Raw genomic sequence first — 13335 nt, forward strand, 5'->3', positions numbered from 1 at the left:
AAACATAAAAAAATTTCAACATAAATTTTGCTTTTTGTGTTAAAATTATTATTTCATGTTCACCATTTAATTATCATCGCAATATTTTTTTATTTCATTTTTTTTATTTATATTAATAACAATCAGAACAATGGATTCGATTATCAACTAATTGTAAAGATTAACTTTTGATAATATTTTTTTTTTCATTCAAATCTACCTGATTGAAGTACTAGACTTTTTCAAACAAACGCCTTATATTTAACAAATCATTTATTTTGGTTGTCTATACATTTAGTGCATTATTCTGCTTCTTTCACAGTATAATCGTGGTTCTTTAATGAGATCTACTTCATTGTATTTTTCTTCATCTAATTTCAATAATTTTATTGCCTCTTTCTTTGCTTATTTGTCAACGATATTCTGCGATTGCTGAAGCCCACATATATGTCACCTGATATTTCAAAGTATTTAACACATAATAACTAAATTTATATATATATATATATATATATATATATATATATATATCTAATTAATTACTTATATTTTTATTTTGTGTTGGATATAGAGTTTGGACATAATTATAAACTTAAAATACCTGGATGAATATGACTCTCAATTCCACTATCTTTACTTTCTTCCATACCGCCCTCTTCACCATAATTTGGTAAAGCATATGCACCTTCTGTACCAGAATTTTGTGTATTAATACTTCCAATTGCTAACGATCCAGGTTTGGTATCTTTTGCCCTTGAATCATCATATTTGTAATTCTCATTATGATAACCCCCGTAATGATCTTCTGTGTCATATTCTTCTATGCTATTATCTGAATGATAACTATGATGGGCATAGTTTTTACTACTACTATCTCCAGATTCTGAATCATCAATACCACTGCTCTCATAACTGACATCCGCTAAAAAATTTAATATATTTTGATTAAAACTAAAACCTGATATCAACTCAAACTGGTACTCAAATTGGACTGAAAACTTTCCGCAAAACCAGTTTTAATTTCAAAATAGAATCACACAAAACCAGTAGCTTAAAAATATAATAGCACAAAAATGTATCGCACAAAAACGGGTTTCATTGAATATATATAAACATACACATACGCATATACAATCGTGAAAGTTTTAATTTTCTAAGTTTACCTGAATCTAAGTAGTCGTAGATGCTATTTAGGTAACCTAAAATAATAGAACATACATGAATTACAGTATATTATATTTGCTGTATGAATTTACTAAAATATTAGGTTTTAAAAATGTAGCAAATGCAATTGCAGTATAGAATTTTAAAAAAAAATGAATTTGCAATCAATAATTTGTAATTCATTTGATACTTTTTAATTACCTAAACTTGTTTTCCTCTTACTGCCTTTTCCTTTTCCTTTTCCTTTTCCTTTTCCGTGACCATCTATAAATTAAAATAGATAAAAAACAGTATTAAAACAGTTCAAATCTGTTGCATTTTTGCGAAATGATGGTTTATTCTCGAATCCATAAATTAGTGTTAAATTTAACTTTGAATCTGAATATTATATCTATAGAAGTTTAAATGATTATTACAATCATTTGAACAATAAAATGCAAATATATGTTCAAGTATTTTATCTGTTCCCAAGTATATGTAGAAATCATTTCGTTTTTAAATACTTAATTTTATTTTTATCTAAATGAAAACGAGTATTAGCAACACCAATTGCGTGTTTTGTAATTGATAAATAATCATTACCTTAGATTCCACTATCAAGTTTTTATAATTTACCTAAATTTTCATCACTGCTATTAGGATCTTCATGACTATGAAGAACAGCAACTATTAGAAAATAGAAATAATTAATAAACATAATAAAATGTTTTATATATTTAGGCTTTGTATTTTACTATACATGGCTTTGGGGAAAAATCGATTATTTATTAATTTGATCTAGGCAAATTAAACCTTATGTGACAGTAATTTTTTGATTTTAATAATCCCATGATAGTGTAAATGAAAACGTTAGTCGAAAAATAAAATAAGACTTTTTTATCGGCAAATGCCTAAAGCTTAGATTGCAGAATCTAGATTAATTATGCAGCTCATTGTTTGAATTTTGTAGGAATTTATCTAGTAACAATTATAATTATAATATTGATAATATAAATAATATATATATACATTTACAGCCAAAGAATTAAATAAAAAATTAATAAAGCAGTGATTTGAAGCAATTGGTGAGAAATTACCTTGCTGCAAATAATGGGCTTTTAGCTCCTCGGTTTGATTTCGAAAATTTGCCAGTTCCTTATCTCGCTCTCCTTAATAAGATAAATATATATTACAAAACGCGATTTTATACAAATACACATAGATATTCAGAATAAGATATTAATTTTACGATACCTGGATAATAGGGTAATGCATTGCTAGGGTAAAATCCTTTATATGGAACAATGCCTGTAACAAAATGAAATATTTCATATATATTTTCGAATTTTTCAAACTATAATGTTTCTAATATATATATACATATATATATATATATATATATATATATATATATATATATAAGACTTTTATAAAGAAGGTGAAAAAAATAAGAAAAATAAGAAATACATGATAAGTTTATATATATTTATCATGTATTTATTTAATTTATTCTTTTTTATTTTTTTTTTCACTTCTTTATAAAAGTTTTTTACCATAGTTTTAAAGAAAAAACATGCATTAAATGACTTTTTGTGGAATTGTCATTTTTGTTTTTTATCAGAAATAATACGCATAATGATAGTTCAAAATAATTGATAGTTTGAATTACAATCGACAAAATATTATAATTCATACAGTAATTTATTTTTTATATATTCGAAACTTAGTGCAAATATTATTTACCTGGTTGCAAACCGTGTGGTGGACATCCTATAAGAAAATATTTAATCAATATATTTTCAAGATTATATATACAAATATATATACATAATATATATATACATCTATATAGAATATAAATATATATATATATATATATATATTTACCTGTGCAATCTTTGTTATATACTAGCAAAATCCAATAGGTAAAGGAGGCAATTCAGCCTGCAATTAAAATTGTTTAAATTATAAATTAATTTTATATTGCATATTACAGCTTTTGTTAGTATATCATGCAAGTTTTTATGAATTATGTATTAAATATCTCTGTAATTATTTTAATTTTTAGAACATTCATTGTGCATTGTAGAATCTTAATTTAAGAATTTAACAAATATATTTAAATAGTAATGCATTTAAAGCAATGCTATAATTTTACCGTTAGGAAATTAATAGTAAAACATACTTACTACACCTGAATTATATTCCTGTTTCTGAATAATTTAAATCAATATTTAAAATTAAAACCATCTAAAAAAAATCAGTTTTAATTAAAAAAAATTTTCAATTTGTAATTGATCAAATTACTTGCAATAAATGTAATATTTATAAATATTATATTAATGCACATTTATAATAATATTATTCTGTAGATATTACTTGTCTTCCGCAGCTGCATACGATATGACGAACAAACTTTTTATTGCGGGCAAAATTAATAAATGCATCCATGTTCTCATTTCTTGCAATGCGTTCTTAGATCTAAAGCAAAACTGGAATTTTTAACTACTTTTTATATATCAATTTTCTTTCTATTTCTAAAGCTTTGCTTTCATCAGAAAAAAAACGTGCACACAAAAAACAAAAAAGTTATTTTATATTGACATTAACTAAGAAACAACCTGAAGCATAAATTTATAAACACGTTTTTTTTAAAAAAAAAAAAACTGGGAACAAATATTACACATTAATTTTCCTTGTAATACATTATTTACGCTTGCTCATTAAGGAGTTTTTACATCATCGATTGCGATATTATATTTTATGATCGAATATATACATGTTTCGACTTTTAACCAATTAAACATAAATCATGAACATTATTTGATAATGTCACAATATTTTATCATATTTTTTATATTCACATATTTATTGGAATGGAAAACTATTATTAATATTTATTCTTTTTAATAATTATTTAACAATTATTGATTATTACGAGGGAAACAAATCAGTAACATCAGATAAAAGCAAATTTATTTTCAAGGATATTATATGTAGATACATAAAATGTTCTTTGCAAGTAGTCTGTTTGCTATTGATAATACTAATAAAAAAATATTATCATTTATAAAATATAATTGTATGTTAAATTTTAAAACATTACTTTATCACCTATTAATTAAGGTGACCATATTTTTTTAAGTAATATCCGGGACGTCAATTTTTAATCATGCTAATCCATGTGTTTATAATAACAAATACTATTTAAGGATACAATAAAAAACAGTTTTTTTAAATAATTTTCTTTTTATTATAATAGCGGACATGTAGTAAGAAGTTTCAATAAGCTTCATACATTGACTATTATATGCAATACTTCTTTATCTATGATATTATAACTTATATTTTTTTATCTATATGTTCCATTTTCTTCATAATTAATTTGAAAAAAAATAGCATTTGTTAGTTTGTTTCCTTAATTTTATTAATTTAACTATTGATTTTCGAAAAACCGGGACTTCCGGGCCAAATAGAAAAATCCGGGACAAATATTTCTTTAAGAAAAACCAGGGACACAAGCTGGAAATCCGGGACTGTCCCGGACAATCCGGGACGTATGGTCACCTTACTATTAATGCAAATATGAAATTATATAAACGTATAGATTTTTGCTAAACTGATGTTTGAACTAATTATTAAGTGACTTATTATATCTTTAGTGATAATTATCATAATTTAAATTCATTGATTTCCTATTAATTTAAAGCTAGTTACTCAAAATAATATATAATCTTCTATTATTATATTTGATACAACTGAAATCGGCAAATAAAAAATTAAAATATACCATTTAAATAAAGAATAATTTAAATGTAATACTTTGAATGAAGTACTCAAATATCAATAAAATTAGTAAGACATTTGTAAAAAAAAATATTATCGTGCAATATTCAACTATGTCTTCGTATTACTTAACTGAATTATTTTTTTCAATTAGTGTTTTCTGTATAAAACTGACTTGTGTAATCAATCATAATTTTTTTCTTAAACTTTAAAATATCTGAATTTAAAAATGATTGAAATCTTATTCCACAAAACCAGTTTTTGCTAATGTTCATATAATTGTTTTATTTTTTATATCATTACAATTGTTTTAATGTAGACCAAAATTTCATCCAACAAATATGTGTTAATTTAATTCCCGTTACAATTCTTAACTACATTATAGTACACCAATGATACAATTATTCAAATTATCTTTCAAAAAACTAATTTAAAATGAATATTAATTATTATTGCCAAATAATATAGTGTTGAATTTTGCGGTGCTGTTGGATTTTTAAGGCTGCGGGACCTGAAAATTAAATAAGCACTAATAAAAAATGAGTATTAAATTGTACTATTTGATACAATTAAATATATACAAAATATAAATTGAAAATTATATGTGAAGTTAAATGTTTACTCACTCTAACCGTTTTTTCAAGCATGAATAACAAACATGTTATTAAACTATTTTTAATGCATTTAACTTCAAACTATGATCCAAATCTATTGATTACTACATTTTAATATATAAGTATATATAATTACCAGTTTAAGTGCGGACTTTTCAGGGTCATATTTGATATCACTTGGAGGAATTAAATAGTACATTTGTCCACTTGATTCTATTTAAAAAAAATATTTGGATTATTTTATGGATGCTTAAACAATTTTTGTAATTATTTTGATCATATTCAATAATCAAATATTAATAGAATTCTAAAAGTTTTATTATGTCTATTGATTATTCTCAGACACAAAAATAGTATTGTGATGTGATTATTCTCAGACACAAAAATAGTATTTAGAAGTATTCGAAAAAAATTATATATATATATATATCTTGATATATATATATATATATATATGTAAAATAAAATGTGATTACCTTCTGTCCCGATTTTATTTAGTTGCCTGCTTCTTTTTTGTGGAAACCCTGTAATATAAATTATAATATACCTTAATAGCAAGATTAATTTTGATATGCATTGCTGAGTAGTATATTAGATTACCTTGGATAATTAGAATGATTTTTTAAAAATTAAATAAATTTTAAATAATAATAGGTATGTGTGGAAATAGACAATAATACAAACATTTTTTTAAATTTTGTTTATATAGATTTTCATATAAATAATTTTGGTTTAAATGCAATAAATTATTTGCAAATACTTAGAAGTTTTAGATTGTCTGTTATATTTACCTTTCATAAGGGGCCCATAAGGTTTTGTAGATGCAGATGCTATAAAAATAAACAATATTTGTTGCTAAATTATTTTCACAAATTATTATTTTTTTAAATTTTAGATTATATAGATGTTCATATAGGACAATTCTAATTTAATTCAATTAGAATTACTCTATTAGATCAATTATCAATTTACCTTGATGTGGGAGCACATATGGATTTGTCATTGGAGGGGCTATAAAAATAAATAATTTTTGTTACCAAATTGTTGTCAAAAATTATTTAATATATTCAAGTGTTCTAAATATCTATTTACAATAAATGAAATTAAAATTCGAAAAACAGAAATTAAATGAACAAGAATATTAGGTTTTTATGTATCTTTTTGAACTCGCTATTATTTTATCTGTCTAATAAAAAATTATTAATTTTTTAAATTACTCTACTTTATTGTAGCATTTTGTTCAAAAGAAATATTTTAAATAAATTGCTCGAAAGTATATTAAATGTTATAAATGCGCAATTAAGCTTGAATTTCAATAAATATAAATAAATATGTAATTTACCTAGTGTCTGGAAGGGATGAGATTTGTATCTATCTGTAAAAGAATCACAGTCATTATTAAGATATATACTTACACGCATTAACAACTAAATTTTAAATTTTCATTTCATTTTTGGTGATTATTATTCTACGTCCATAATATGATTTTTGCACTTACATGCTGGCGTCTGAAATAATGGCCCATTTGATGGATCTAAAATAATAAAATAAAATAATTCAATAGTTGATGAAGTGAAAGAACAGGTGTCGTTTCATAAATTTTTAATTAATTAGAATTTACTTCATAAAAATCTAAATTTCAAACGTTTCCATACTGTGATATGTTTCATTATTAGTGTAAAATTTCACAAAATTAGTCTCATAATTAGTGCAAATTCACATAAATATATATATATATATATATATATATATATATATATATCAAATACTTTTAGATGCAATAATTCAATGACAGTCTTTTTTGGACAATATTAAAATTTATCAAAATATATTTCGAACATAAAAATTTCAATGCAACCGACAATGAAAATGTTTTACATTATTAGTAATGAAACACAAATATACACTCAAACACAGAAGACATAGACATCGCATTTTATTTGCTATTATTTGTTAATTTTGTATTTATAATAGAAAATAATAAAATGGAAGATATGTGCTCTTTTCCGAGGACTATTTGTACTTTTTTACGTTATATTATATATAAATTATATCAGGTTTTATCCTTCTTAAGAAGGGAAATCAAAACCAAAAAAATTTTTTAATTGTTCAATAATATAATCCAAAATAAATGTTGATAAATAAATTTTCTATACAAGAAAAAACATCTATCAAATAATAACAAACAAAATTGGTTGAAGTCGGTTGAAAAAGACACAGAAAAATTTTATGTACACATATATTTCAATATTTACTTACGACGAAAACCACTTCTGAATCTAAATGAAGATCTCTTTTCTATAAAAAATAATTAATTATTTTTTATTAATTATTAAAATGCGAGTAAATATCGCACGTTAGTAAGTAAGTATTCGATGTATTTTTAATATTGTCTTACTTTTGAAATATTAGGCTAAACCATGCCATTAATTTATTTTTCTTTAATTTATCAATAAATATTATATTCCGCTCCCTTGACGTATTCCATAATGCAATATTTTATACTTATATATTATAAAACATTATTTCTCGTGAGGTTTAGGATTACTAGTTAAGAAATATGCATAAACGTTGGCAAGTATATTTAATCTACGTTTAAAAGTTTTATTATACTTACTTATGCCATTCAATCGTGGTGGTATCATAGGTCCTGGAATTGATTATAAAATGATTAATATGAATAATATTTTATTCTTTATTTGTAAACGTTTCTTTCTTTATAATTTAAAATTAAAATTTGTGTAATAATGTACCTATTAAACAGAAATGGACCTGAAATATAGCATTTAATGTCAAATTATTTCTGACGTATGTTTGTAGTAAATAAGAAAAATAAGTCATTTTTCTAAAACAGTTATTAGAAATATAAAAATGATGATATTTCTAAGTGTTTGTATCAATTGTAAAAATATTACATATTACATTTAAGATAAATAATAAATTGAATAATGAAGTAATATTGAATACACAATCAAGCAAATTATGTACAATTTATAAATAGTACGAAATTTGTCTAGATATTTGAGATCAAAACAATTCAATTTGTCATTTTGTAAACCAGTAAAGTACTTACCATTCATTGAAACTGGATAACCGAACCCTAAAATATATTAATATTTTTGTATTAAATCAATAATTCTTATAATAATATAAACAAATATCTATTACTATGTTTATTTACTTTGCGAAGATGCTTGATTACAAAAAATACCCAAAGCAGCAAAAAACAAGTGAATTTTCATTCTTTAAAAATGTATAAGATGTTCAAACTACTAAATATATTGATGCAACTGATTGATTTATTTATAAAAGATTTCCATTTGCATTATTATACTCAAATAAAATAATCTGAAATAATAAGTCTGGTAATCCATTCGTCATGGAACTTGTAATTGCCATAAATAACCGGTTACATTTTTAGGTGTAGTTATCAATGCTAGAACTTGTGAAGTAATTTTATGTATCATAAAAATATCAAATAAAAGGTTGTTTTAATGTAAGCTATATAGTAGCACTTTTTTAGTATTGATATCTGGACTCTTTGTTACTTTTAGTACAAATATTTTGTAAAAATAAATCGTTCATGGATTCTCTATCTTGTTTTAAGGTTTGTAGATAGTATACGGATTTTGTCGTAGTATATTGATTATGCAGACTTTATCGTTATTGTTACTAATTGCTCTTTTTTTAATTGATCTCTTTTTCTAAATTCCGTATGACGTTAGTTATTCCAAAACGAAAAACATATTTAAGAATTATTAATAAATTAAGTTTCAGTAATATTGAAAAAAAATAAAAACGTTTTGTAAGATTGGGCAGCGTATATTAATCAATTTATTTGTCAAAAATAGCAGGAACACAAAATTATTATCATATTGGGTGAAAATTCTTAATTAATTATTTGGAATGTTGTTTTTAAATTATCTATTTACTTGAAATATTATAATTATTGATATGATCATTTGGATAAAGTGAATATTTATTATTTAATCCAGTAAATGAAGAAAAAGACAACCGAGAGTTTTAATTTAGTCAATACTTATATTTATATTAATATCACAATAAATTTGGTTTAGTATTGATGATTTGAATTTGCTATTACAATACATTTCAAATATTAGACACTTGTAAATCATGATCTGGCAGGAAAGAAAGATCCTGATCAGGACACTGATATATTACTGTGTCTGTTATAGACAAATGAGTGACCAAGTCTGCTGCGATCTTGTTTGGAACCGAAACCATGACTCTATCTTCATCACAGGCTCCTATTTTTTATTACTAAATTATTATTAAATTACAAAATCATATAATTTTTTGAAATTTCTGCAAAAAATGTTTTTATATTTTATTTTTAATGTGGATAAAGAACTAATAAATATTAAAGGGTGAAAAGAACAAACACATAAATACAAAAGCAGAAGCTAATAATCATTCATTTGTCAAATGTACAATATTTTTACTCACCGCAGGCTGTTATAATCATTAATATGAAAAATATAAACTTCAACATGTTTTTGATGAAATCACATTGCGACCTATCGGCGACTATTGATTTAAATTAAAATTTAATCATTTTATTGACTTCATATTGAAAATGTTCTGTGTCAAATTGTGATTATGCATGAAGTGATTGCTTTTGATATTGATACATGTTAGTGAAATACTATAACAAGATTACAAAAATATTTGAATTTGAAATTGAATTTCAGTAATTTTATAGTTTTTTCTATAGCATAAAATTATCACTTTTTTGAGAAGCATTTTTGATAATTTTATTTGACATTTTATAGTCGTAATTTACTTTAAAATTAGGATTCATGAAATCATTGATCACTTTCTTGAGTTTTCACTCTATTCAAGTAAATTATATGACTTATTATATAAGTTTAAAATAGTACTGCAAATGGAATACTTAACTAAAGTGGTTTACTTGAATATATGTTGAATCAAAAATATATAAGTAAGAGTAAATAATTTTTATAAAGTATTTTCAATAAATTCCTTTGACACAACTTAACTATGCATATAGAATAGAGCGGGGCACAAAGGTCCGCAAGTGAAAAGGTTCCCCACTATTTGCCCAAAAATGAGTAAAGTACAGAATTTTTAACGCTGCTATTTTAAATACCTTAATTCCTACGTTGATTTTAATTATATTTATTTATTTATTTATTTTATTATCTCCTTTATTTACAACTGTCCAGTAAAGGACATTCAATAAATTTGATGAATTTACAATAGTCGGCCGAAGAGGGACATTGTATACTACAAGGACATGTTGGAAAAAACAACTCAGTAGTTGTTTTTCCATTCGATATAAAATTTATAATATGTTATTGATAATTATATAATTTTAACTATTTACTCATTAAATAATTTCGTATAAATAATGATTAAGGTATTTCCATTTTTTATCAGGAGAGTTGATGGCTTAAATTCAGTGGCGCTTATATTTATAACAACAGTTTTTTCCTGTTAATTGTTTTTTTAGTATATTAGAATATAATTTTTAAAAATAAATTATTTGATTGTTTTATCATATGTATTGTTATTTTTAAATTAGCTATTCCAACTATGCTCGTAAATATTTCTGACGAAATACTAGATCATATTTATATATTTATATATACATATATATATATATATATATATATATATATATATATATTGTGGCCTTTAGAAAAAATGTGACTTTGATATTTGCATTTCGCATTGTTTGAAGAATGTTGCTATTATTTTGTAATATTCCTTTATTATTGAAAATAAGGATCTGTTTGCTCCTTGGCTTTCCTTTTTTACCCCGTGTATGGGGCAAAAAGGAATAGGTAATTTTAGAAAATCAGTAAAGAAACATATTTAGATAATTAGGAACTGGGAATTTTAGTGAGCATAGTGTGAGAGCTGTTTGTTTGATAAGTGTTTTGTATTGTAATGAAGTTCATTGGGTTTAGACAGTATAAAACTGAAAGTCAAATTGGATCTTTGTGCCCCGCCCTATCCTATGCTATATTTTTACAATATATATATATATATATATATATATATATGTATAATATGTATGCATACATACATTCGTACATACATATACGTACGTATATACATTGACCTACCAGTATTGAAATAGATCGAAGTTATGGGAGACAATCAATTCACAAATTCGCTATCGTGTATGTAAAATAAATTATGTTTGACTAATGAATACAATATATCTTCAGTAATTTTGCTTTTGCTTTCCCGATACCGAACATCGCGCAGGCATTTCGCGGCTTCTAGCACGTATTGTTATCGGCGTTGTCTTCGAAAACTCAATTCCGATCTCGTTTAATGAACAAGAGTTATTACCAAAGTTTACTCGAAGTGCGATACGTTGAAATTATATTACGGCAATGATCGAATTCTGCAATATTCTCCGCGCACTATACAACAATTATAAACTTCGATTCGAAGTTGCAGAAATGTAATTGTCATCAGTAGGAAGATCTTTGAACACTAAAAATATTTTTTTTGAAACTTTGATTGTGTTTTATCACTGATCTTGTATAATATGAACATTATTTCATTACAGAATTTGTACGATTGGATGTATCGTTTAGTCAGAAATACAGCATCAATTGATGTAGCAATCTACAATCTACAATTAGGAGATACAATTTATCACCAATAAATTGTATTTATTGAAAGTGTAGTTCAATAACATAAAATATATGAAGAGTTCGTGATCCATCGAGATGTTGCCGAACTCTGTTGAAATACTACACTTTTTGCGGATTGTACGCCGAAGAACCAGATATAATTCTTGACTATGTCAGACCATTGAAAAATAATGAATTGATTGATTACGAATATGTTACTTTTACTACTGTTAATGTTATAATGACGTTACTTGTTTCAATATTGACTTAAGACTGATATTACTTCTTGATTGGTTTGTATTTGGGTGCATGCGAAAGTCCTTTACATTTATTATATATCCAGGTATTGACCTGTTATTTAGTTGGGTCGAGATCATGGAATCTGAGTTTTTTATAAAGACGGATTAATGATTGAAGTAATATTTATAAGCATGATGCATTATAATAAGATCGAAATGACTAGTTTGAATTGAAGATAGAAGCATTCTAGAAGAATCTTTTTCATATAGAAATAAAATTTATTAAAAAAACTATTGATTACAATCAAGTTTTATGATTGCTTATATACTAATGAAATCTTTGTTAGCAATAGCTTATGGTATATTTTAGTTATAAGATGAATTTCTGCCGCGCCTTATTAATTCTCACGCGATGGTTTCGGAGTGTCATATATTATATCAGATATTTGAGTGTAACACGCCACACCTATATTTCATCTATTTTCCGTGAGCTGTCTAAACTGAATTATATTAAAATATTCGAAATCAATTAAGTAATCTATATTGTGATTTTTTAAATTATTTCAATTATCATATATATAACGTGAAGAATGTAGTTATATTAGTGGTCTTTCATTCATTCATTCATGTCATTCATAGACATTTTTCACATCAATAAGAAAATTTTATAAAAATATTTGAATTTTTCATATATTCCAGGTTGTATAAGTTATTTCCCTGTGTTAATATTAAAATAATATGCCAGTGCATATTACCATTTCAACATTTTTCGTGCAACCGCTCAACGCCATAAACGTTGCCCGTGGCTGGGGTACATTAAATTAAGTAATGGGTGGGTTACGGATAACCCTAAGACATAAGGGCTAGGTTACGCCCTTTAAAATGACCCTAAAGGATATGATACCGTCGATCACTTTATCTAACTTTCGACATAATGGA

At 24.4% G+C, this 13335-nt stretch overlaps 2 protein-coding genes across 7 annotated transcripts; both read right to left on the reverse strand.

The window, feature by feature from the left end:
- Positions 1–365: 365 nt before the first annotated feature.
- On the reverse strand, positions 366–2756 carry LOC113373631. Its single transcript, XM_026613916.1, has 8 exons — positions 2753–2756; positions 2377–2430; positions 2220–2291; positions 1759–1809; positions 1345–1407; positions 1143–1178; positions 581–901; positions 366–433 (listed from the first exon to the last, which is right to left on the reverse strand). The coding sequence occupies exons 1-8, from the start codon at positions 2754–2756 to the stop codon at positions 366–368; spliced, it is 669 nt and encodes a 222-aa protein (XP_026469701.1).
- Positions 2757–5364: 2608 nt separating this feature from the next.
- Positions 5365–10065, reverse strand: LOC113374087. Of its 6 annotated transcripts, none has more exons than XM_026614351.1 (11): positions 9990–10065; positions 8596–8622; positions 8140–8172; positions 7782–7820; positions 7021–7056; positions 6865–6897; positions 6495–6533; positions 6314–6352; positions 5999–6046; positions 5659–5735; positions 5365–5419 (listed from the first exon to the last, which is right to left on the reverse strand). In XM_026614351.1, exons 1-11 carry the CDS (start codon positions 10033–10035, stop codon positions 5405–5407), a joined length of 432 nt encoding a protein of 143 aa, XP_026470136.1. In that variant the 5' UTR covers positions 10036–10065; the 3' UTR covers positions 5365–5404. The 6 variants fall into 6 exon arrangements, with proteins under 6 accessions (XP_026470136.1, XP_026470135.1, XP_026470133.1 ...); XM_026614350.1 differs by lacking the exon at positions 9990–10065 and adding an exon at positions 8704–8813; XM_026614348.1 differs by lacking the exon at positions 9990–10065 and adding an exon at positions 8691–8800.
- Between the last annotated feature and the right edge of the window lie 3270 nt (positions 10066–13335).

Source organism: Ctenocephalides felis, unplaced genomic scaffold, assembly GCF_003426905.1.
Source record: "Ctenocephalides felis isolate EL2017-DRISC unplaced genomic scaffold, ASM342690v1 CF-g0.4_SCAFFOLD_01604, whole genome shotgun sequence".
In the NCBI taxonomy this organism is placed as follows: Eukaryota; Metazoa; Arthropoda; class Insecta; order Siphonaptera; family Pulicidae; genus Ctenocephalides; species Ctenocephalides felis.

What these genes read in the sequence shown, in the direction of transcription:
- LOC113374087 (XM_026614350.1), bottom strand. Translation starts at nt 8,764, where the DNA reads ATGAAAATTCACTTGTTTTTTGCTGCTTTGGGTATTTTTTGTAATCAA. An exon ending in TAATCAAGCATCTTCGCAAA is followed by an intron (nt 8,623 to 8,703) that starts GTAAATAAACAT and finishes AATATATTTTAG; the next exon opens with GGTTCGGTTATCCAGTTTCA. An exon ending in TTATGGGCCCCTTATGAAAG is followed by an intron (nt 6,047 to 6,313) that starts GTAAATATAACA and finishes TTTATATTACAG; the next exon opens with GGTTTCCACAAAAAAGAAGC.
- LOC113373631 (XM_026613916.1), bottom strand. An exon ending in TGCATTACCCTATTATCCAG is followed by an intron (nt 2,292 to 2,376) that starts GTATCGTAAAAT and finishes TATCTTATTAAG; the next exon opens with GAGAGCGAGATAAGGAACTG. An exon ending in CTACGACTACTTAGATTCAG is followed by an intron (nt 902 to 1,142) that starts GTAAACTTAGAA and finishes TAAATTTTTTAG; the next exon opens with CGGATGTCAGTTATGAGAGC.